This window comes from Eleginops maclovinus, chromosome 12, assembly GCF_036324505.1.
Source record: "Eleginops maclovinus isolate JMC-PN-2008 ecotype Puerto Natales chromosome 12, JC_Emac_rtc_rv5, whole genome shotgun sequence".
Taxonomy (NCBI): domain Eukaryota; kingdom Metazoa; phylum Chordata; class Actinopteri; order Perciformes; family Eleginopidae; genus Eleginops; species Eleginops maclovinus.
Window position 1 is genome coordinate 2,229,173 of NC_086360.1, and position 23,873 is coordinate 2,253,045.

General features: G+C 40.8%; 2 protein-coding genes and 1 long non-coding RNA gene across 3 annotated transcripts; 1 reads left to right on the plus strand and 2 right to left on the minus strand.

Moving 5' to 3' along the window:
• Positions 1–5,442: 5,442 nt before the first annotated feature.
• Positions 5,443–6,463, minus strand: LOC134873968 (uncharacterized). Its single transcript, XM_063897899.1, has 2 exons — positions 6,042–6,463; positions 5,443–5,920 (listed from the first exon to the last, which is right to left on the minus strand). The coding sequence occupies exons 1-2, from the start codon at positions 6,387–6,389 to the stop codon at positions 5,564–5,566; spliced, it is 705 nt and encodes a 234-aa protein (XP_063753969.1). The 5' UTR covers positions 6,390–6,463; the 3' UTR covers positions 5,443–5,563.
• Positions 6,464–8,640: 2,177 nt separating this feature from the next.
• Positions 8,641–9,544, minus strand: LOC134874060 (uncharacterized). The gene is made up of 3 exons (XR_010167018.1): positions 9,311–9,544; positions 9,035–9,198; positions 8,641–8,878 (listed from the first exon to the last, which is right to left on the minus strand). It is a non-coding gene; the product is annotated as an uncharacterized LOC134874060 (long non-coding RNA).
• Positions 9,545–13,815: 4,271 nt separating this feature from the next.
• Positions 13,816–16,095, plus strand: LOC134873203 (piggyBac transposable element-derived protein 4-like). Its single transcript, XM_063896659.1, has 2 exons — positions 13,816–14,636; positions 14,843–16,095. Exons 1-2 carry the CDS (start codon positions 14,053–14,055, stop codon positions 15,930–15,932), a joined length of 1,674 nt encoding a protein of 557 aa, XP_063752729.1. The 5' UTR covers positions 13,816–14,052; the 3' UTR covers positions 15,933–16,095.
• The last annotated feature ends 7,778 nt before the right edge of the window (positions 16,096–23,873 follow it).

Genomic DNA, 23,873 nt, shown 5'->3' on the forward strand with positions numbered 1-23,873 from the left:
GACACTGAAGTACTGCAATTCATCTAGCACACAGGTTCTCTTAACCCCAAATGAAGATGCAACTGTGGGATCTTGTATATCACTACAGTGTTTAGCATGTAGGACGTGGTTGCGCAATTTATTTGGGTAATCATCAGTAAAAAGTCCTTGACACTCATTTTTATCAGCTATACAAAAACGGCAATAATATCTGGCGCTGAAGGACTCAACAAAACCAAGGACTGTGTGCAGTCCCAAGTTATCGCCAGTGAATTGTGCAACTGTCCCATATATCTGCTGATCAGAGAAAGGAAGATTGATTCCTGTAGACTCCAGGACTTTAATGTCACGTACAATAGGCTCCAGGATAGCATTCATGCCGTATTTTTTAATGTCCTGACTGTGGAATAGTGCCACAAGGTGAATATTTAAGAGCGCAGAATTAACCTTTGGAGTGAAGTTTCTAAGAATAAAGTAGATACCACCAACTTTATGAATACCATGTTTCGAGCCCAGAGCGTTAGCTGTCTCGAACTCATCGAAAAACAGCTGAATTTGGAGAGCTTTTTTATTTTTGGAGAAGAGGGGATGATTTTTATAATAGCTGCCATCACAAAAGTCTCGGTAGAGCCCATTTTTGTCAGCAGGCTGGACAAAATGCCTGCAGATGTCCTTGTTGGAAAATATGAACTTTAAAGTTTCCAGTATAGGAACATACACAAATTTGTCAGTTACAGGAACCTGATTATAGGTTCCAGACGATCTATTTCTTCTTGTATCAAACCGTACACCCAAAGCAACCTCAACGGGTTCCACCACACCCAGTTTTTCAGTGTAATATTTCTTCCACTTGGTCTCAGTGTTGAAATTCACTACAGGATTTTTGAGGCCCTCAAAATAATCGTTCACTCTGCCTTTTAAGACATCATTGTCAGGAGGAAGTAGTTTTAGGATATCATCTCTGACATTTGTGTGAGAAGCGTCTACAAATTTTTCAAATTTATCAACAAATGACTTCACTTTCGTTGTTGCAACATCAGCACTCAGTAACCCCCCAATAATTGATGCACACATTTCTGTGGTGCTTGGTTCAATCTCTTTGTCATTTGATCTTTCAGAATGCCCTGCAGTGTAATGAGAAGACTCATATTGATCAGGTACAGCCTGAGGTAGAGTAAAAACAGATTGAGAGGGTGTGTGACTTTCCCCCTCAGCACGTTCACTGTGTTTTTTTAACAGGTGCTTTCTGAAGCCCGAAAATGTGCTGAACCTTTGACAACAACCATGTTGAGAACATACCAACTGAACTCTTGCATTGGGATAAAAACAATGTGCGAACTTCAAATGCCTAACTAAGATCCGAACTGTGTGATAATGGTTCTTGCAAATAAAACACAGAAACATTTCAACGTCAATTTAGGATTTTGGCTCTCAGTTCTTTGACCCTGGGGCTTTCATGACACAGTCCGATGTCAATGTTGTAAATTGTCGTCTGCATAAAAGTAAACATGTTGTGCAAGGCTTGGTCGTAGGCAATCCCAAAGACATAGTGTGCCTTGAAGAGCTCATCAAATGCTGCAAGTGAGGACTTAGCTTTGCATGGGATCAGGTTGCCGTCCACCACCAGGTAGAAGTCATTGATGGCATGTCTTGCTGTGCCCACGGCCAGGATGTAGAGCTGCCTCTGGTCCGTTGCCTGAACCTCCTGTAGGCTCCGGCATGACTAAAATAAAACAAACACAGTTTTGCAAGATAATTAAGGGTGAGACTCATTAAAAACAGCTCCCAGCTCAACTAGGTCCGCTGAAAATAGATTTTGTATAGCAAATATCATTTCTTCAAGGTCCAGAATGTAACTTAAGTCGTTTATTTTCTAAATGTATGCTTAACATTCACAAATTTGATATTTTTATGAATATTAACTAAGTAATAAACTAGGATTTACTGGTCTGAGCAAAGTACAGCAGGATTTTCAGTTTAAGAGGTTTATGACTGGTAATTCAAAATGGTAGACATTAAGATCCTCCTATTTATGTATGAAAAATTTAAATTTGATAACTGTTGCTTTGCTAAATTAGAGGGTTCATACCTTGTGAAACTTAACAATATGGTTGACAGCTTCACGAATGGACACCTTCTGCACAGTCCTTTTCCCACTGGCTTGTGGAGGAAGAAGGCAGACCAACAGGAGGAGCGTCGACATGTCACCGTCCCAATCTGAAACAAGAACAGAAATGTAAAATAACCTAGCCTTGCAAGCCAGACTACCCACCTTATGCCACAAACACTATCTCCCATAATACATTGTGGCATAATGAACACATACGGTTTTACATTCACATTCTTACCTGTATGAGAGTTAGCATTTAGTGCCAAAGTGAAACACCTTCAACTTAAGCATTAAAGGGATTATCTGGAGTTGGAGCAAGTTTGGCTCATTTTTGCATGTTTGGGATGAAATACAGTCACTTATGAGCAAAATCAGGGCTAAAGGATATGTTTTGATAATACCACATTAGCCCGTTAGCCACATCAGCTGTGCTATATACTAGATTGGTGGCATCGCGGGTTCGCCGTTACACCACATTTCAAAAACACAACATTTAAAAGCCTTAAACATGCAAAAATGAGCCAAATTGCTCCAACTCCAGATAATCCCTAAGTGATTTACCTCAGTAATAAAACGTGACAGACGTTTGATATTACAAGAAGCCTTTGCTCACCTATCAAGTCCTCCTGTCCATCCAAGCTCCCCTCTGCGGAATTGATGAGTGACTGCAACATCGCTGTCTTGGTGAGGTTCCTGGCCTCTTTGATGATCTTGGGTTTCAGGAAAGTTCCCCACTTCTCGATTAGTTTGGTTGCCGTCCCCTCACCGAACATCAGTTCAAAGTCCTGAAGCAGCTACATAATGACAGAAATAATTAGAAATGGCAATATTTAGATTAGATTACATGCATCATTGTTATTACACAATATAAAGTAATGAAATGCATTTCAGTATCTAATCAAAGTGTAAACATGTAAGTGGAATGTAGAGGCATCAATGTAGTATTTACAAAATAGATAGTTACAGTTAGTGCAAGTACGGTAGGTATATGCATGTGCAGGGTATGTACAGATACAGATGTACGGACATTGGAAAATGCTTATGTGCTGCGAATGTGCAAATACACAAAAGGAAGCAGAATGTTAGACTTGCAGGTAGGACAATGTAAGAGACGGTGATAAATTATTGTTTGACACAGAACAACATACAGATGTAGTTAACAAATATGGTGTACTATTCAGTGTCAGTATTTTTATGTTTTGATATCTACTCACCAGGCCCTTTGTGTCCAAGAACCTAGGGAAATGTTGTAGGACAGAGGAGGACATCTCTGCATCGTGGATTAATTTCTGACGGTGTTGAAAAGTTTCTCTCATCTTGATGAAAACCTGGAGCTCATCAGTGCTGTGTTTCAGCAGGGACATGGCCTCCAAACACTGTTCTCCATCCAGCTGGTGTACTGCCGTCACCTCCCTTTCGGACTCTGGCCCCCTTGATGGATCCCTGCTAGAGCTGCTCCTCTTCCTTTTGCCACCCCCACTGAGTTCACGCTGGATATTTTTCAATTTCCAGGCGATGTAGCCTTCATTGCTTTGTGCATCAAAGAAGTGCTCCTATGTACAGAGATCGAGAAACAAGATTGACAGTTAAGCCCAATGGTTCCCAAACCTTTACTGCTGGGACCCCCTTTCAAACCCAATATCATTTTCACGACTCACCACCCATCCATATTCACCATATTAACACCAATGTTTTTCTTTTGTCCATGAAATGCCAAATTTTAATTTGACACTCACAGGATAAGTAAATCTACTGTATGTTTTAGCAATACAAGTGAGTATTGTTGCCAACCAATTTATGGAATTTTCCCATTTCCCTAGGGGCCCAAGAATCCCACTATCGAAACAGCTTGTTTAATCACATCTGATAATAAGGATTTTTTTTTTTTTTTACACAGGCCCTATCTTGGGGTGAAGCCGACACCACATACTGTAAGACCTTAACAGTAAGGTTTATGCTTCCGACTCTGACAAAACTGAGTCATACAGTCTGATTAAACAGATAACTAAAATAGTGCAAAATGTGTACAGTATCTTGCTTAGATACAGTACTTACGTATCCTTTCTGAGAATATGGATCTCTCAAGCAGGGAAACAGGGTGACGATCCCCAATGCATATCGAGTCCGGACTTCCATCGGTGGAGCATTCCTAAGAGGGGATTTGTAAATTACCATAATTTCCATTAAGATCAGCCATCTGATTTTCAAAGTCATTGTTGCTCTTGTTTGACGGAAAGAGACTGCACTTACCCATGCTTTTCGATCATTGCCGCAACAGTCATGTTTACGATTTTTCTCCGAGTGTGATCAGTAATTTCTGGCTTTCTTTTATATTCAGCAAGTATTTTGTCACCACCTGACTTTTCTTCTAGAACACTTTGTACAAGCTAAGAAAAATAGAATGAGGACAAAGTGAAATATTTATTTTTAACCAACTTTAACCCAACATTAATTGTCAAAGGATGACAATCATCCTGTGAGTGAGCCCCAGTCTTGACATACTTAGTGTTATTTGTAAACTTTGCATACTTTACATTCATTAGCAGTTATTGAGTGATGGCATGTCTTATTTACATAAAGCTATGGCGAGAACAATTAAGACAACTAGATGGAGCAGCTTACCTCTTTAGCATGTAAAGAAAGATCAGAATGAACAGCAGAAGTCTGAAGACCATCAGTGCATGGGACTGTTGGGGCATCATTTGTAGATATGGTGTCAAACGAAGACTGTGCAAGTGAGTCTGAGAAAAAACCCAATGACGTGAAAGTCAACCAAAATTAATAAACATTGATTTATGCACGCAGCATCAAAACATAGAATTTTTAAAACTCTACATAATCAAACAATCAACTTTGGCTACATGGACTTTCTAAACACTGAAATAAACAAAACCAGAGTACATACTGTAGGAGCCATTTTATTGTCACTGATATGTAGGTTTTTAGTGTAGTTTGATATTTAGCCACTTGTGGGAGCACTTCACTTTATCATAGGTCACGCAGGTCACAGGTATACAGTATGTCACAGAAGTGAGTACACCCCTCACATGTTTGCCAGGGTTCCTACAGGTTTCTTCAAGTCAAATTCAAGTCTTTTTCAGACCTTTTTAAGACCATTCATGTCAAAACTTAATACCTATTTCACGGCCTATTTCACAGACATACCGGCAAAGAAAAACTTTTTTTTTTTTAAATGTGTTTATTATGATTAATAACGTTATTATTTCTCAAACAAATGTGAAAATGTGGACTGTAAAGCCTTATGGAAGAATTATGTTACTTGCAGCACAGTAGTGAATAGTGAGTACAACACCACAGCATCACAGCACAGACCACAGACAACAAGTCAAACAGAGGTGTGACAAATCTATTTATTAGCTAGCTTATTCCATGCTGGGAATATGGGGAGTAGAGAGACTCCAGAACAACAAACAAAGAAAATCAACTCAACAATAAATAAAATAAAGATCAAAGTCAACTCCTAAGCTCTTCACTTTTAGCAGCGATCTCTTTATCAAGGAGAGCCAGTTCTGCCAACTTCTCCTTATGGCCTCTCCGCAGGAGGTTGGACCTGGAGATCAGGTCAGCCATTTTGCTCCCTGCCTTTGCTTCAGCCTGCTCAGCCAGCCTGTCCGCATCCCTAGCCAGACCCTCAGATACCTCCTTTACGCGTATCCTCTTCACCTTCAGCTCCTGCAGACAGTCCTCTGCCTCCTTCCTCTTGAGAGCCTGGTCTTTTGCCTCCCTCTTCTTTCTTTCGTTCTCAAGGTGGATACGATACCTTGTCCTTGCTCTTGCTACACTTGTCAGTAGTGGTTTACTGAGTGGAACCTGGGTATCGGGTTGGGAAAAGAGAACCAGAGTCAGTGACAAACTCTAGAGACCAACTATGTTGATTCTATCAACTTTTAAGTCAACAGCATATTACTAGTGCAGGCAGGATTCATCTTACCTTGGTAACACCTCCATGTTGTATAATGTAGTCACACACCAGCCTCCGTGTGACCACAGTGTCCTCATGCAAATTATCTGACTCCACCTCTTTATTGATGGAGAATCCACGTTCAACAGTAGCTTGGCCGTGGGAGAGGATGAGCAGCTTCTTGCAGAAGGCCCACAGCTCTGGATAAGGCTCCATGGCACTGCTCAGGAAGATGTCCAGCCTCTTCTGCATGGGAGCAAAGTAGAGGAAGTCCTCACTCCGGCTCTCCAAGGACAGGAGACTGTCAAACTGTTGCAGTATGACATCCCCTATGACAAAACAGATGAGAAAAATGTGAGAAAAACATAGATAAATCATTGGGCATTGCCAGAAAATCAGATTGAAAATAAATTCATGTGTAGCCTATAATTTGCCTCTCTTATTCCTACCCGCAGAAGTATTAGTTAACTGTTTGTCCTGGAGAAACCTCTGAACCAGCCCTTTCATGTGATTCCTGCATCTTTCTGGTTCTCTATACATTACTGACGGATCCAGGCACACCATCTGCCTAACAGTCAGATACTTGAGGGGGCTTTTGTCCTGCACTTTCCTGATGATGTTACACAGTCCCTGCATGCACTCTCTCTTGAACTCTAGCACCCTGAGCTCTGCACCTTTAATGCTCTAGAGCAGTGGTACTCAACCTTGTCCTAATCAGGAGCCACATTGACGAAAAAATATTTTTGCAAGAGCCACAATCCAAAAACGCTCCTTTCCTCCCTGAAAGCATTATGCATTTGAGAATATGGATCATAGTAATATGTTACCTAGGAATGAAAAGCATAATGTACAGTGCAATAACTGATTTATTATTTTCACTGCAACCACAAAACACACATTTCTGATCATCACTGCCCATAACAACAGATAACAGACAGCATGTTTACTGATCATTACAGTCCATATAACAGCAGATTATAGACAGCAGGGGTTGTCAGAAGAGTAATGTTGTACTTACTTCACACTCAATGTGATTTCTGACACTCCTTCTGCCGCACAAGTGATTTGAAGTCGGGCTCTGCGCTGGAAACGGCGATCCGAAGGGCCTCTGTTGTGTGCTGCAGACTCAATCTGTTTCGGTTGCAACAGACAGCACCCACTCTTTATCATCCAAAAAGGAAAATCGGGAAGTCTCCCCTTGGCCGACAAAGAAGGATTTCATGGGTTCAAGCAGGTCCATGAAATGTGCAAGCATACGTCCTTTAGACAGCCATCTGATCTCGGTGTGTAACACCAAATCTCCATAGTGAGTGTTAAACTCCTCACACAGCAGTTTAAAATTTAGGTGGTTTCTTGATTTAGGTGGCCCTGATATAATTAACCACTTCGATTACATTTGCCATGACTTCATTCAGACATTTGAACTTAGCAAACAAGGCTTGTTGATGCACAATACAATGGTATGAGAAAATACCCTCAGCAGCAACCCCGCCGTTTTTCAGCGTTTCTTTCAGCAAAGCCACGGCTCCGTTCCTCTTACCAAGCATCGCCGGTGCGCCATCTGTTGTGAATGCTGTGATTTTTTCTGGTCCAATGTTCAACTTTTCTAATGTTTCCAGCACAGCGTTTTTTATTTCAATGCCCGTTGTTCCATTTTCCAGTGAAACCATGTCAAGCAGTTCTTCTGTAATGTCAAACTTACTGTTGATGGCTCGGATAAAGATGAGTAATTGTGGCGTGTCATTGATATCCAAGCTTTCGTCCATTGCAAGGCTGACAAACTCAGCGGATGACAGTTTGTCCTTAAGAGTATGTGCAATGTTCTCTGAAATGTTTGATGCCCTCCTAGCTACAGTAGAATCCGACAGTGAATTTTTTTTGCCTCTCGTTCCAGGTCTTTTTTCTCAGGAAACAACGTTGAACAAGCCAGCAGTATGCAATCCTTCACCATTTCTCCATCAGTATATGGCTTCATCTGTTTCATCAGTTCATGTGTGATTTTGTAGGATGCCTCTGTCGCTCTTTCACTCGTATTAGTGTGGAATAAGTTTTTTGAGCAGTTCGGTTCTGTTTGAGTCTCGCCAGCTTTTCCGCCCTCAGCTCTCCACCTTTCAGAAAGTCGGTGCTGAACTTCGGGTGTTTTGTGTCGTGATGGCGCTGCAAATTGGACCTTTTAAATTGTGAAATGAGGTTGTCACAAAGCAGGCAGATGCATTTTCCCGAACCGGTGGAGACGAAGAAAAACTCGAGTTCCCAGTCCTCTTTAAATGTTCGATATTCCTCTTCATATTTTCTTTTCCTATATTCCTTTGCCATTTTTGCGTAGTGCTGTATGCTAGTTTTCCCAGTGTGACGGAGCATTTATCTCGCGCACCTGCAATCAGAGCGGGAAACCTGAAATCATTTGTGATTGGTTGTTCAGAGGGAGGGGGGAGGGGCGGCTTAATACACGTGACTTGTGAGTGATAATGAAATGTTGATGAATTCTGCTGACAATGTTTTTGTTTTTCGTTTTTTAAAGATTTTTTGAGATTTTTATTTTTTTTAAGTGGGACTTAAAAGAGCCGCAACTAGTCTTAAAGGAGCCGCATGCGGCTCGCGAGCCGCGGGTTGAGTATCGCTGCTCTAGAGAGAAAGAAATTAGCCATGAATATAGAACATGCCTTCACTGACCTGGTTTCGCCTAACCATTTGTAAAATGATCTTTGAAAACATCCCACTACCTTAAGAACTGACTCTGCACCTAGACCAATGCTGATGTTTTGTGGGCTGAGCCAGATGGTCTTGTCTGTGACATCCAGTTTGGTCAGCTGCAGGGCAGTGATATCGTTGAGAACTTCTCTCTTTATGAAGCGTCTGAGTAGACTCTGTCAACAGACAAACACAAAAATGTCTGGTGCGGCTTTATCTCCTAATCACCAACATCAATCATTTTTTACACCTCTAAACCAAAATCCCCATATTGTCAAAATGTATCAATTGAGCCCAATCATTGGTTATTATAACATGAAGTAAATTATTACTATCATCAATTCGGTCAGGTCCTTGGAGAGGAATGGGAGCACCGGCTCGTCTGTTTGATATTTTGTTAGGAAGGGCGTGAAGGTCCTGGCAAGTGCTGCGTAGAAGTGAAATTTGGCCAGAATGAGTGGATCCTTTATGGCTGCTGCAACTGTGTCATAAGATCCTGTGAAAGGGACAGAGGCAGGACATTTCAACAAAAACTATGAAAAGGCCACACCACCACCAGGGTAAAGACACAGTCACAGACCTATTCACAGCATTTTAGTAGGGCCCACCTGTTCCAGGGTTAGGGAGTTTTTTTGTTTTCACAGCTTCCATGTACAGAAGAAGTGATGGCCAGACTACCAGGGCTCTCTCCACAACCGGAAGGTTTTCTACCCAACGATGGGCACAGAAAGAAAGGGGGAACACACTGGACTTGGTTACGGTGACGTAATCCTCTCTCCTGGCAGGCACATTGTTAAACAATGTGTGCATTGCTCTCAGCAACTTGTCCAGCAGCCATGCAGTGATGTAAACTGCACTACAAATACTTACTATTTTACTTTAACATTACTAATGGATCACATACACTCTCACCCACACACACAGAAATAACATTAGGCCTATAAACTCCTCACCTCCGTACTGCTCAGCTGGATCTTTCTGGAAAAGTTCGAACAGTTTCCAGTTAACACTGGGCCCATCCATTGAAATGGACACCAAGTCCTTGAGGTTCAGTTTGTCCATACATTCCTGAAAAAAGTGCTGCATTTGATTACCCAAGATAAGATGAAGAGATGAGCAGCACATATTGTTAAGGGAAGTGCCTAATTGGTCATTGTGACATTGCCTTTACAGGACTGTGTACCCCAAAAATGATATCAATATAAACTGAGAAATATTCAGAGTAAAAAAGGTTATGCTTACTTTGAGATGTGACAGCAGGTCTTGTGCAGTGGAATGTCCCATAAACCGGGAGCCCAAATATCTGGACTGAACCTGTCCCTCGTCCCAGAAGCGGACATGCACATCCAGCTGTTTATTTTTTGTAGTCTCGTTGAGGCTCTCATCGAACATCAGAACGAACGGCGATTTGTTGACTTTGGACACCAGTTCCTCTTTGATGAACACCGCTAAACCGAATTTGGCTATGTACGCCGTTTTGTCGGGACCACACGTGAAAGTGGTAGCTATGTCTGAATCCGGGAACATAAATTTGAAAAGATTGGAAACGTTCTCATTTGAATTGTAGGACTGATGTTTGGCGACTGTGTTGAGAGTCCACAACACCTCTGCTTTCATTGTTGGTGTGGACCCAAAGGCTGTGCGCAGATCCACACTAACGGGCGTTGTGCTAGTAGCTGGAAGGGCTGTAGCAGTAACGTTAGCAGCTGGCTGGTTCACGTTACCTGCTACTTCAGACACATTATCAGCTAGCTGGCTAACATTAGCAGGCTGAAACACCCCGGCGACGGAGGGAGTTTGATCCTTCACCTTCATGGAACTGATGTGCTTGGCTGATTTAGCATGAGACTCTAGAGCCTTCACGCCCATGGTACCAAGCTGGATTTTTTTTTTGCATACTGTGCAAAAAGCTTCGAATACGTTGTTTTCCACAGGTTTTACCCAGTGAAATGCTCGTTTGTCTCGCCACGCTTCATTAAATTTGCATTTCCCCATAACCACAGAATGTATCTTGGTCTGTCTATCTCTGGTCTGTGCTGCTATGATGCTGTAGCAAAGTGACGTCTTCCGACCCGGGGCAGCGTTCGTTCTCAATTATTGGTTCCGCCACTCTTTATTTAGGCTGTTATTTAATCAAAGTAATAGTGGTTGACAAATTAAACTTTTTAAAAGAATGCGATATATACGGAGAAGTTACATACTGCACAAATTTAAGACCCAGGTATCAAAATTCAAGACTTTTTCAAGTCTTTTTAAGGTATTATTTCCAAATCCATAAATTCAATGCTTTTAAGACTTTTTAAGGACCCGCGGGAACCCTGACTGACAGAGTTAAAATTACTCCACAAGAGTTCATTTCAAACAGGGGCTGTTACCAAAACTCTGTAAATAACTTAGTCGCTTTGGATAAAAGTGTCAGGTAAGTGTAATGTAATGTAACGTAGCATAACACCATGTTGAAATACACACCTCCAGTGCAGTGTAATGATATATATATATATATATATAGAAAAAAAACCTTAATGCTGGCTGGGTCAAATGTTTTTTTAATTTTTTAAATCAATGCAGGAATGTTACAGTAAACATTCAATTCATTTCAACACAGCAATATCAATCTATACAAACACATCATACCCATTTCATCTTATTACTTTACAGGAATTACTTTACAGGAATGAAGATGCTCAGTAAACCCCACCATTTCAAAATCATTTCAAGTAACAAAATGCAACAATTTCATTAAATTCATTTACACACAGCAAAACAAATCTATACAAGTACATGCACAGGAACAATAAAATATTCATCATTTAAACCATAAGCCATCTGTAAATCAAATGGTTTGAAAACTTTCAACGCATCAAGTCAAGAGAGGCATCATAACCATTTCCTCTTATGACTTCATAGGAATGAAGATGCTCAGTGAACCCCACCGTTTGAAAATCATATAAAGTAAGAAAATATTCCCCTGAAAATGAGACACTTTCATTTATTTCACTGAAAATGAGACACTTTCATTTATTCCCCTGAAAATGAGACAATTTCATTTATTTCACTGAAAATGGGTATACCCTCCTCTACTTTTGAACACACAAGAAGGCCAGGGCGATACTCTGTTCCGAAAGATGTAATCCAGGACACAACATCTATTAGACCGTTTATGTCAACATGCAGACTGTCTGCAATCAGGTCTCCATTTTTCAAGTCACCAACAGTAACGCTTTTTGTTGGGCCACACGTAATACCTTTCAAAGGCTCCGATGCCCAATGGTATGCAATTGTCATTTGATGTTTCTGAGCTAAACATTTGGTTATGTTTTTGAAATTTTTCACAGTGTTCTTAAAAAAACGATGTTTGGCTTCAAATCTCATCCCCCAAAAGTGAATAAGAGGGCCAATTTTCCGAATAGCGCTTGGATAATGAATTAAAAAGTGCTGCTTCGGTATAAGGTTCCGATGAGGGTACAGCTCTTTAAACAGTTTATGGTGGTCAATAATCAAGTGCTTGAGGCAAACAGTCATGCCCTCTGTTATGACTGGTGAAAACACAAGATTGATAATTTGAAGTAACAGTAGCAAAAGTCTCCAGTGTGCATTACCTTCAGGCACAACATCTCCAAATATCAAAGGCACGTTTCGAATCAAGCAAAATGTTTGAATGGCATTAAGACCAATTCCATTGCCAATCTGTTCAAGATTTAGTCTGCTGGGACGATTCTTCCTTTCAAGATATCCATAGTTAAACGCATATACTCTTTCAGCTATATTTTGATTTGATAGGATTTTTGTTTCTGCAAGGTATCCAAACAAGAGTTTCAATTCAAACTGTCCCACTCCTTCCAAAATATCATGCATGAGGTCGACAACATAATTATCAACGACACTGAAGTACTGCAATTCATCTAGCACACAGGTTCTCTTAACCCCAAATGAAGATGCAACTGTGGGATCTTGTATATCACTACAGTGTTTAGCATGTAGGACGTGGTTGCGCAATTTATTTGGGTAATCATCAGTAAAAAGTCCTTGACACTCATTTTTATCAGCTATACAAAAACGGCAATAATATCTGGCGCTGAAGGACTCAACAAAACCAAGGACTGTGTGCAGTCCCAAGTTATCGCCAGTGAATTGTGCAACTGTCCCATATATCTGCTGATCAGAGAAAGGAACATTGATTCCTGTAGACTCCAGGACTTTAATGTCACGTACAATAGGCTCCAGGATAGCATTCATGCCGTATTTTTTAATGTCCTGACTGTGGAATAGTGCCACAAGGTGAATATTTAAGAGCGCAGAATTAACCTTTGGAGTGAAGTTTCTAAGAATAAAGTAGATACCACCAACTTTATGAATACCATGTTTCGAGCCCAGAGCGTTAGCTGTCTCGAACTCATCGAAAAACAGCTGAATTTGGAGAGCTTTTTTATTTTTGGAGAAGAGGGGATGATTTTTATAATAGCTGCCATCACAAAAGTCTCGGTAGAGCCCATTTTTGTCAGCAGGCTGGACAAAATGCCTGCAGATGTCCTTGTTGGAAAATATGAACTTTAAAGTTTCCAGTATAGGAACATACACACATTTGTCAGTTACAGGAACCTGATTATAGGTTCCAGACGATCTATTTCTTCTTGTATCAAACCGTACACCCAAAGCAACCTCAACGGGTTCCACCACACCCAGTTTTTCAGTGTAATATTTCTTCCACTTGGTCTCAGTGTTGAAATTCACTACAGGATTTTTGAGGCCCTCAAAATAATCGTTCACTCTGCCTTTTAAGACATCATTGTCAGGAGGAAGTAGTTTTAGGATATCATCTCTGACATTTGTGTGAGAAGCGTCTACAAATTTTTCAAATTTATCAACAAATGACTTCACTTTCGTTGTTGCAACATCAGCACTCAGTAACCCCCCAATAATTGATGCACACATTTCTGTGGTGCTTGGTTCAATCTCTTTGTCATTTGATCTTTCAGAATGCCCTGCAGTGTAATGAGAAGACTCATATTGATCAGGTACAGCCTGAGGTAGAGTAAAAACAGATTGAGAGGGTGTGTGACTTTCCCCCTCAGCACGTTCACTGTGTTTTTTTAACCCATTTAGACCGGATCACGCATCTATGCGTAGTTCCCTTTAAAGCCGGTAAACGCCTCTGTGTCATTTTCAGCGATGCGGTCTTTTTCAAGGCACATGACCAGTTATACTCACTGTGATTGGCTAATATATACCTGGAGTGAGTGAACGAGATGCTTGGTGAATTTTTTTTAAAGAATAGAATGTTTGGTCGAAATACACGTGTAGAATGTTATGCTCGAGCGGCGGGAAATTTAAAGCACCACAGTGATTGATCATGGCTGACAACTCAAGTGAAGGAAGTGACATTGAAGAGGGAATAGATGCAGAATATCAAGTACAAGCAGATGTGTTAGCAGATGGATTAGAGGAAGATGACTTAGATAGATTAGTTTTACCATCCGATCGCGTAGTTAGAGAGCAGTGGATACAAGCGATGTTTGGGGAGGAAGAGGGGGATTTGTGCGAGTTTGCCGGCTTCGGGAATGAGTGGAAAAGTGACAACTTTCACTCGCGGGAGAAAATACCATTTAATCGCGAACCTGGCATAAAGATAGAGCTGCCACTGCCAGATGTTATAACACCAGTACAGGTGTTCTCCCGTATCTTCACGGAAGACATGTGGATGCGTCTTGTAACGCAAACAAATTTATATGCTGAGCAAACACGGAGTGCAACTCCATCAAACAGCAAGTGGGAGCCTGTGACGATCGTCGAAATGAAGACGTTCGTGGGACTTTGTCTTGCCATGGGAATCATTGAACTGCCATCGCGAAGAGACTTCTGGCGTCAAAAGAAGTGGCTTTTCAGAACAACCATCCCACAAGCCATGTCAAGGGACAGGTTTGCCATCATCTGGAGGTAGGCTAATAAGAATATTTGAAATCGTTTTGTAATGATGACGACAATGAAAGCTCATGATGATAGCAATAATTCTGATGTCAGATGATTGATTTTGTATAATTTTAAAAATACATGACAATGAAAGCTCATGACAATAACAACAACATTAGCTCAATGTCAAACAATAAAACAATATTATTCACTGTCTAAATGTACATTTTCAGGTATCTCCACTTGCAAGACAACGACGCCATTGATGTGGACCGCACTGATAAGCTCTGGAAAGTCAGATGGTACCTCGACTACCTGAAAGATCGTTTCCAGGAACTCTATGAAGTGAATGGCTTCGTGAGTGTCGATGAGAGTATGGTGAAATTCAAGGGTAGACTCTCTTTCCGACAGTATCTCCCTCTCAAACCCACCAAGTGGGGCATCAAGGTGTGGGTCATGGCTGAGAGCTCCACTGGCTATGTGTCAAACTTCCAGGTCTACACTGGACGTAAGGCGGGGGGGAGTGAGAAGGGCCTTGCGCACCGTGTGGTGATGGATCTGGCAAGACCATACTTTGGGTCCCATCTCTCCATTTATATGGACAATTTTTATTCTGGGGTGCCGCTCTTCGAAGACTTGAGTGCTCATGGCCTGGATGCCTGTGGGACCATTCGGTCCAACAGGAAAGGAATCCCCACGAAGCTTGCTGCCATGGCCAGGCATCAATACACGGTGCGCCAGAAGGATGACCTGACCTTCTGTGCCTGGCAGGACACGAAGGCCGTTTTGGTCCTGTCAAACCACCATGCACCAACGGCAACAGGGACTGTCAAAAGGAGACAGGGAGGAGATGTCCAGACAGAGGTCACAGTGCCAGCATGCCTCTCCGACTATCAGAGGAATATGAAGGGGGTCGATCTGTTGGACCAGATGGTGGGCTACTACACCATCAAGCATCGGTCCAAGAAATGGTGGCGGAGGCTCTTTTTTTATTTCCTGTCGGTCAGCTGCTACAACGCCTACATTGTTGCCAAGAGAGCAGGAGCTAACTTCAGTGGCTACAAAGACTGGCAGGAGGACCTTGCACAGGAGCTTGTCACCCCTGTGACAGCAAGGAGTGCTCCTCAGTGCGCCACAGCACCTGTCTCAGCCTCAGCCCAGCACGACTGTGAGAAGATCTTTGAGAAGAGAAAGATCTGCAGGGAATGTTCTCTGGCAAAGAATGGCACAGACGCCCGTCCTGGTGCGACAGTTTATGGATGCAGGCAGTGTAATGTGCCCCTGCATGTTGAGTGCTTCGGAAAACATGTCCGCCGCACTTGATGAAATGGAACATTTATGTTTATGTGCAATGTTTTTGTTCAAACTAAACCTCTGTTTGTTATGGGGTGTTTTACCAATGGGTTCTGTTCTCTGTTTTGTTCAGGGTTTTAATGTTAATATTTAATATTTATAAAATTGTGACATTGAATGAAATATAATGAAATAAAAGCAAATCTGTATCGATTTTTCAAAATGAACTTATGTTTTTGTTTATTGATAAAATAAAATAAAATGAAGTTGAAGATTATATCAAAGCAGTCAGTTTAAATGGAAGCCAAGGAAGTTAGCTCTTAAATGCTTTTAATTTTATGTTTCTATCTGCTATAGAGCCTGAGATACTAATGTTTTAGTAGGCGTGGGGAATTTTGTCAATTTTTATGAAAAACCTCAGGTTTTAGTAGGCTGTTTCCAGAAAAGTGCTTAGGCAAAAAAAGGCCTTTTTAGCAGGCGTTTTTAGGCCTAAATGGGTTAACAGGTGCTTTCTGAAGCCCGAAAATGTGCTGAACCTTTGACAACAACCATGTTGAGAACATACCAACTGAACTCTTGCATTGGGATAAAAACAATGTGCGAACTTCAAATGCCTAACTAAGATCCGAACTGTGTGATAATGGTTCTTGCAAATAAAACACAGAAACATTTCAACGTCAATTTAGGATTTTGGCTCTCAGTTCTTTGACCCTGGGGCTTTCATGACACAGTCCGATGTCAATGTTGTAAATTGTCGTCTGCATAAAAGTAAACATGTTGTGCAAGGCTTGGTCGTAGGCAATCCCAAAGACATAGTGTGCCTTGAAGAGCTCATCAAATGCTGCAAGTGAGGACTTAGCTTTGCATGGGATCAGGTTGCCGTCCACCACCAGGTAGAAGTCATTGATGGCATGTCTTGCTGTGCCCACGGCCAGGATGTAGGGCTGCCTCTGGTCCGTTGCCTGAACCTCCTGTAGGCTCCGGCATGACTAAAATAAAACAAACACAGTTTTGCAAGATAATTAAGGGTGAGACTCATTAAAAACAGCTCCCAGCTCAACTAGGTCCGCTGAAAATAGATTTTGTATAGCAAATATCATTTCTTCAAGGTCCAGAATGTAACTTAAGTCGTTTATTTTCTAAATGTATGCTTAACATTCACAAATTTGATATTTTTATGAATATTAACTAAGTAATAAACTAGGATTTACTGGTCTGAGCAAAGTACAGCAGGATTTTCAGTTTAAGAGGTTTATGACTGGTAATTCAAAATGGTAGACATTAAGATCCTCCTATTTATGTATGAAAAATTTAAATTTGATAACTGTTGCTTTGCTAAATTAGAGGGTTCATACCTTGTGAAACTTAACAATATGGTTGACAGCTTCACGAATGGACACCTTCTGCACAGTCCTTTTCCCACTGGCTTGTGGAGGAAGAAGGCAGACCAACAGGAGGAGCGTCGACATGTCACCGTCCCAATCTGAAACAAGAACAGAAATGTAAAATAACCTAGCCTTGCAAGCCAGACTACCCACCTTATGCCACAAACACTATCTCCCATAATACATTGTGGCATAATGAACACATACGGTTTTACATTCACATTCTTACCTGTATGAGAGTTAGCATTTAGTGCCAAAGTGAAACACCTTCAACTTAAGCATTAAAGGGATTATCTGGAGTTGGAGCAAGTTTGGCTCATTTTTGCATGTTTGGGATGAAATACAGTCACTTATGAGCAAAATCAGGGCAAAAGGATATGTTTTGAGAAAGTTTGATAATACCACATTAGCCCGTTAGCCACATCAGCTGTGCTATATACTAGATTGGGGGCATCGCGGGTTCGCCATTACACCACATTTCAAAAAACACAACATTTAAAAGCCTTAAACATGCAAAAATGAGCCAAACTTGCTCCAACTCCAGATAATCCCTAAGTGATTTACCTCAGTAATAAAACGTGACAGACGTTTGATATTACAAGAAGCCTTTGCTCACCTATCAAGTCCTCCTGTCCATCCAAGCTCCCCTCTGCGGAATTGATGAGTGACTGCAACATCGCTGTCTTGGTGAGGTTCCTGGCCTCTTTGATGATCTTGGGTTTCAGGAAAGTTCCCCACTTCTCGATTAGTTTGGTTGCCGTCCCCTCACCGAACATCAGTTCAAAGTCCTGAAGCAGCTACATAATGACAGAAATAATTAGAAATGGCAATATTTAGATTAGATTACATGCATCATTGTTATTACACAATATAAAGTAATGAAATGCATTTCAGTATCTAATCAAAGTGTAAACATGTAAGTGGAATGTAGAGGCATCAATGTAGTATTTACAAAATAGATAGTTACAGTTAGTGCAAGTACGGTAGGTATATGCATGTGCAGGGTATGTACAGATACAGATGTACGGACATTGGAAAATGCTTATGTGCTGCGAATGTGCAAATACACAAAAGGAAGCAGAATGTTAGACTTGCAGGTAGGACAATGTAAGAGACGGTGATAAATTATTCGGTGATAAATTATTGTTTGACACAGAACAACATACAGATGTAGTTAACAAATATGGTGTACTATTCAGTGGTGATGTCAGTATTTTTATGTTTTGATATCTACTCACCAGGCCCTTTGTGTCCAAGAACCTAGGGAAATGTTGTAGGACAGAGGAGGACATCTCTGCATCGTGGATTAATTTCTGACGGTGTTGAAAAGTTTCTCTCATCTTGATGAAAACCTGGAGCTCATCAGTGCTGTGTTTCAGCAGGGACATGGCCTCCAAACACTGTTCTCCATCCAGCTGGTGTACTGCCGTCACCTCCCTTTCGGACTCTGGCCCCCTTGATGGATCCCTGCTAGAGCTGCTCCTCTTCCTTTTGCCACCCCCACTGAGTTCACGCTGGATATTTTTCAATTTCCAGGCGATGTAGCCTTCATTGCTTTGTGCATCAAAGAAGTGCTCCTATGTACAGAGATCGAGAAACAAGATTGACAGTTAAGCCCAATGGTTCCCAAACCTTTACTGCTGGGACCCCCTTTCAAACCCAATATCATTTTCACGACTCACCACCCATCCATATTCACCATATTAACACCAATGTTTTTTTTTGTCCATGAAATGCCAAATTTTAATTTGACACTCACAGGATAAGTAAATCTACTGTATGTTTTAGCAATACAAGTGAGTATTGTTGCCAACCAATTTATGGAATTTTCCCATTTCCCTAGGGGCCCAAGAATCCCACTATCGAAACAGCTTGTTTAATCACATCTGATAATAAGGATTTTTATTTTTTTTTACACAGGCCCTATCTTGGGGTGAAGCCGACACCACATACTGTAAGACCTTAACAGTAAGGTTTATGCTTCCGACTCTGACAAAACTGAGTCATACAGTCTGATTAAACAGATAACTAAAATAGTGCAAAATGTGTACAGTATCTTGCTTAGATACAGTACTTACGTATCCTTTCTGAGAATATGGATCTCTCAAGCAGGGAAACAGGGTGACGATCCCCAATGCATATCGAGTCCGGACTTCCATCGGTGGAGCATTCCTAAGAGGGGATTTGTAAATTACCATAATTTCCATTAAGATCAGCCATCTGATTTTCAAAGTCATTGTTGCTCTTGTTTGACGGAAAGAGACTGCACTTACCCATGCTTTTCGATCATTGCCGCAACAGTCATGTTTACGATTTTTCTCCGAGTTTGATCAGTAATTTCTGGCTTTCTTTTATATTCAGCAAGTATTTTGTCACCACCTGGCTTTTCTTCTAGAACACTTTGTACAAGCTAAGAAAAATAGAATGAGGACAAAGTGAAATATTTATTTTTAACCAACTTTAACCCAACATTAATTGTCAAAGGATGACAATCATCCTGTGAGTGAGCCCCAGTCTTGACATACTTAGTGTTATTTGTAAACTTTGCATACTTTACATTCATTAGCAGTTATTGACTGATGGCATGTCTTATTTACATAAAGCTATGGCGAGAACAATTAAGACAACTAGATGGAGCAGCTTACCTCTTTAGCATGTAAAGAAAGATCAGAATGAACAGCAGAAGTCTGAAGACCATCAGTGCATGGGACTGTTGGGGCATCATTTGTAGATATGGTGTCAAACGAAGACTGTGCAAGTGAGTCTGAGAAAAAACCCAATGACGTGAAAGTCAACCAAAATTAATAAACATTGATTTATGCATACAGCATCAAAACATAGAATTTTTAAAACTCTACATAATCAAACAATCAACTTTGGCTACATGGACTTTCTAAACACTGAAATAAACAAAACCAGAGTAAATACTGTAGGAGCCATTTTATTGTCACTGATATGTAGGTTTTAGTGTAGTTTGATATTTAGCCACTTGTGGGAGCACTTCACTTTATCATAGGTCACGCAGGTCACAGGTATACAGTATGTCACAGAAGTGAGTACACCCCTCACATTTGCAGATTTGTAAGTATATCTTTTCATAGGACAGCATTAAAGAAATTTCACTTTGACACAATGATTATTAACCTGTTTATGACATATATAATGGCTGTATTTTTTGTTGAAGCGGTTAGATATGTTATAAACAGGTTACTAATCTTGTGTCAAATTGAAATTTCTTTGATGCTGTCCTATGAAAAGATATACTTACAAATCTGCAAACATGTGGGGGGTGTACTCACTCCTGTGACATACTGTAAGTGCAGGTGCATGCGATTAGTGGTGATGAAGGCTTGGACTGGGGAAACACGGTTCTTACCATAGCCGTGTGTAACCAGCCAAATGCCAAACCAGCACCTTTTAACGCGCACACACAGCACTGAGGTGAACTAGTCTTTATATTAAATTCATTTTTGTTGAAATAAACAGGGAACAAGCCCAAAAGGGATTTTCTGGCTGGGACTCCACTTTTTTGCTAGATGTCAAGAACAACTTCAGTCCAAACAGAGGCTACAGGGCAGCCTCCACAAATATATTAAAAGACACAGTATCTCTTACCATTTAAAGTACCCACTTCCAACACAGTCCACGTTATGTCCGACTTTTCACCAAGAACTTCTCCAAAAACGTCTTCGTCCACCTCTGTGTTGGTGTCATCCATCAAAAGTATGCTTGTGTCCCTCGGGATCATGAATTTCTCTTTGGCTGTAAATGCATTAAGAGGTTATGTTTGAACAAGTCAAATGAACATACCAGTTTCAGTGGCTTGAAACATACAAATCATATTTTAAATACTGAAAGTATACTTTAAGTATTATAAATACTGTATGTCACAGAAGTGAGTACACCCCTCACATTTTTGCAGATTTGTAAGTATATCTTTCCATAGGACAACATTAGAAATTTCACTTTGACACAATGAATAGTAACCTGTGTACAACATATATAACCGTTTCAATGTGTTGTTCATTCAAAACATTTCAAAATACAGCCATTAATGTTTGAATATGTACCCACAAAAGTGAGTACACCCCAGGTTGAAATCCCATAGAGTGTCTGAGAAGAGGCCATGTTGGCCCGAAACATCACGAAATGAAACATTTTGAGTCTGCACCAGGCTAAAAGAGATGTGGGTGAGATTTGACTGAAATCCTATGGACAGTATCATGATCTGCTTCAGCAGTCACAGTGCATGTTGACATGCATGTTTCTTTAGGTGAAATTCAGCTTTCCAATGTTGACGGCATTCATGCAGCCCCAAACCATGTCAGTCCCACTACCATGCTCGACTTTACAGATGGGACACTTTTTTTGTAAAACACACTTGGTTACCACCACACATGCTTGACACCATCTAAAGCAAATTTGTTTATCATGGTCTCATCAGACCACACGACATGGTTCCTGTGATCCATATCCTTGGTCTGTTCGTCTCCAATGAGACCATGATAAACAAATTTGCTTTAGATGGTGTCAAGAATGTGTCATGGTAACCAAGTGAGTTTTACAAAAAAAGTTTCCGATCTGGACAATCAAGCATGGTAGTGGGACTGACATGGTTTGGGGCTGCATGAATGCCATCAACATTGGAAAGCTGAATTGCACCTAAAGAAACATGCATGTCAACATGTACTGAGACTAATGAAGCAGATCATGATACTCTCCATAGGATTTCAGTCAAATCTCACACATTTCTTTTAGCCTGGTGCACACTCAAAATGTAAAAGTGCAATGTAAGGCAAGGATGAAACGCACAACGATGAGCTCCCTTTTGATGCCTTTGATGTTTCGGGCCAACACGACCCGTTCTCAGACACTCTCCACGGGATTTCAACCTGGGGTGTACTCACTTTTGTGGGTACATGTTCAAACATTAATGGCCGTATTTTGATTTTTTTTTGAGTAAACAACAAATTGAAGCGGTTATATGTTGTACACAGGTTACTATTCATTGTGTCAAAGTGAAATTTCTTAAATTGTGTCCTATGGAAAGATATACTTACAAATCTGCAAAAATGTGAGGGGTGTACTCACTTCTGTGACATACTGTATGTAAATGGATCAGCATAGCATGACACTTAAATCATTACCAGAGTGCCTCCTTCACATTAAAATCAAGCAATGAGAATACCGCTGACACATCACACAACACTAGTAGTGCCTTGTGAACAGGTTACCGGTACCCACCAGCTTGGACATGCATGAGAGTTTGTGCCCAATAAAAGTTCAAACATGGCTCTAATTTGGCAGCATTCAACATATTCATTTATGGGGGGACAAATGTAAATGACCACCAAGAACATGTAACTGCACCAGAGTTAGTCACTGACTAGTTTTCATCTGTAGTCCCTGGTAGGTTAACATTGACAGAAAGTAGTGGGAATGGTGTGAACAGACTGAGTTTCAAGCCATAGGCTCCATTACCTTGTTCCAGAAAAGCGGTGTAGGATGCATCATGCATCTTTATGTACCTCCTCTTCCCCAGATATTCCACTTTAACCAACATGGTGTCCTAAAAAGAAAGAAAGAGAGAAAAATTTGAGAAATGAGAACATATGGGCCACTTACACAACCAAATAAGATTTTTTTTTATTAAGATAGTTATTTTCCTGTGTAAGTGCATTTTAAGAAACAATTAAAAGAGCAACACAGAATTAACATTCACTCATATGCTTAAAGCTGCCGTCGGCAGGTCTTCAAAATTCCAGGCTAAAGTCAGAAAATTCGAACTGATTCAACGTTCAGGTCCCTCCCCCAACCTCTACCAAGCTCCAAACTGCCCCCCAAACCCCTCCCCCTCTGGAGACGAGCGTAGCAGCGTGTGCACAAGCTGTGATTGACAGGTAGCGATTCCTTCCCCCTAACGTGATTGGTTAAAAACAGCCGGGAGCGCTCGATTTTTGCAAGCACGATTACAGGCTTTAGAAGGAGGTAGAGAATTCGGGATTTTTCCTAAACAGCCTATTTAGTATTCTACTTCCAGAATCCCATGACAGATTTAGCTAATATGACTAAAAAAATGCTGCTGACGGCACCTTTAATCTTAAGACACACGGATGCCCATGAGGTTGACCACCAAGTAATCCCATTTACATAATTCTGAAACTACAGTAATATAAACGAACACACAATCATTGTGGCGGGGAAACGGCATCAGTTCAGTTAAAAGTTGTTCGACGGTGTTACGCCTGTTCTTGACACAAAAGCACTCTTTTCATAAAGCGACGACGGAAGACTTCAATTCATGAATGCAACTGACGAGAAGCACGTTTCTGGTTAACAAAAAGAATGGCTCACGCTCAGAGCTGGGCACAAATACATCATAAAGTATTTTGATACAAAATACAAATACTTGATCAAAAAATGTATCAAAATAAAATACAAAAATACTGGTCTGGAAAATGTATTTAAATACAATACAAGTATTTTGTATTTTGAAAATACAAAAATACACGCGAGATAATGCCTGTATTGAATACTGTCTGTAAACTGAGGAATGTACAATAACTAAAAAAGGAGACAGCTAACG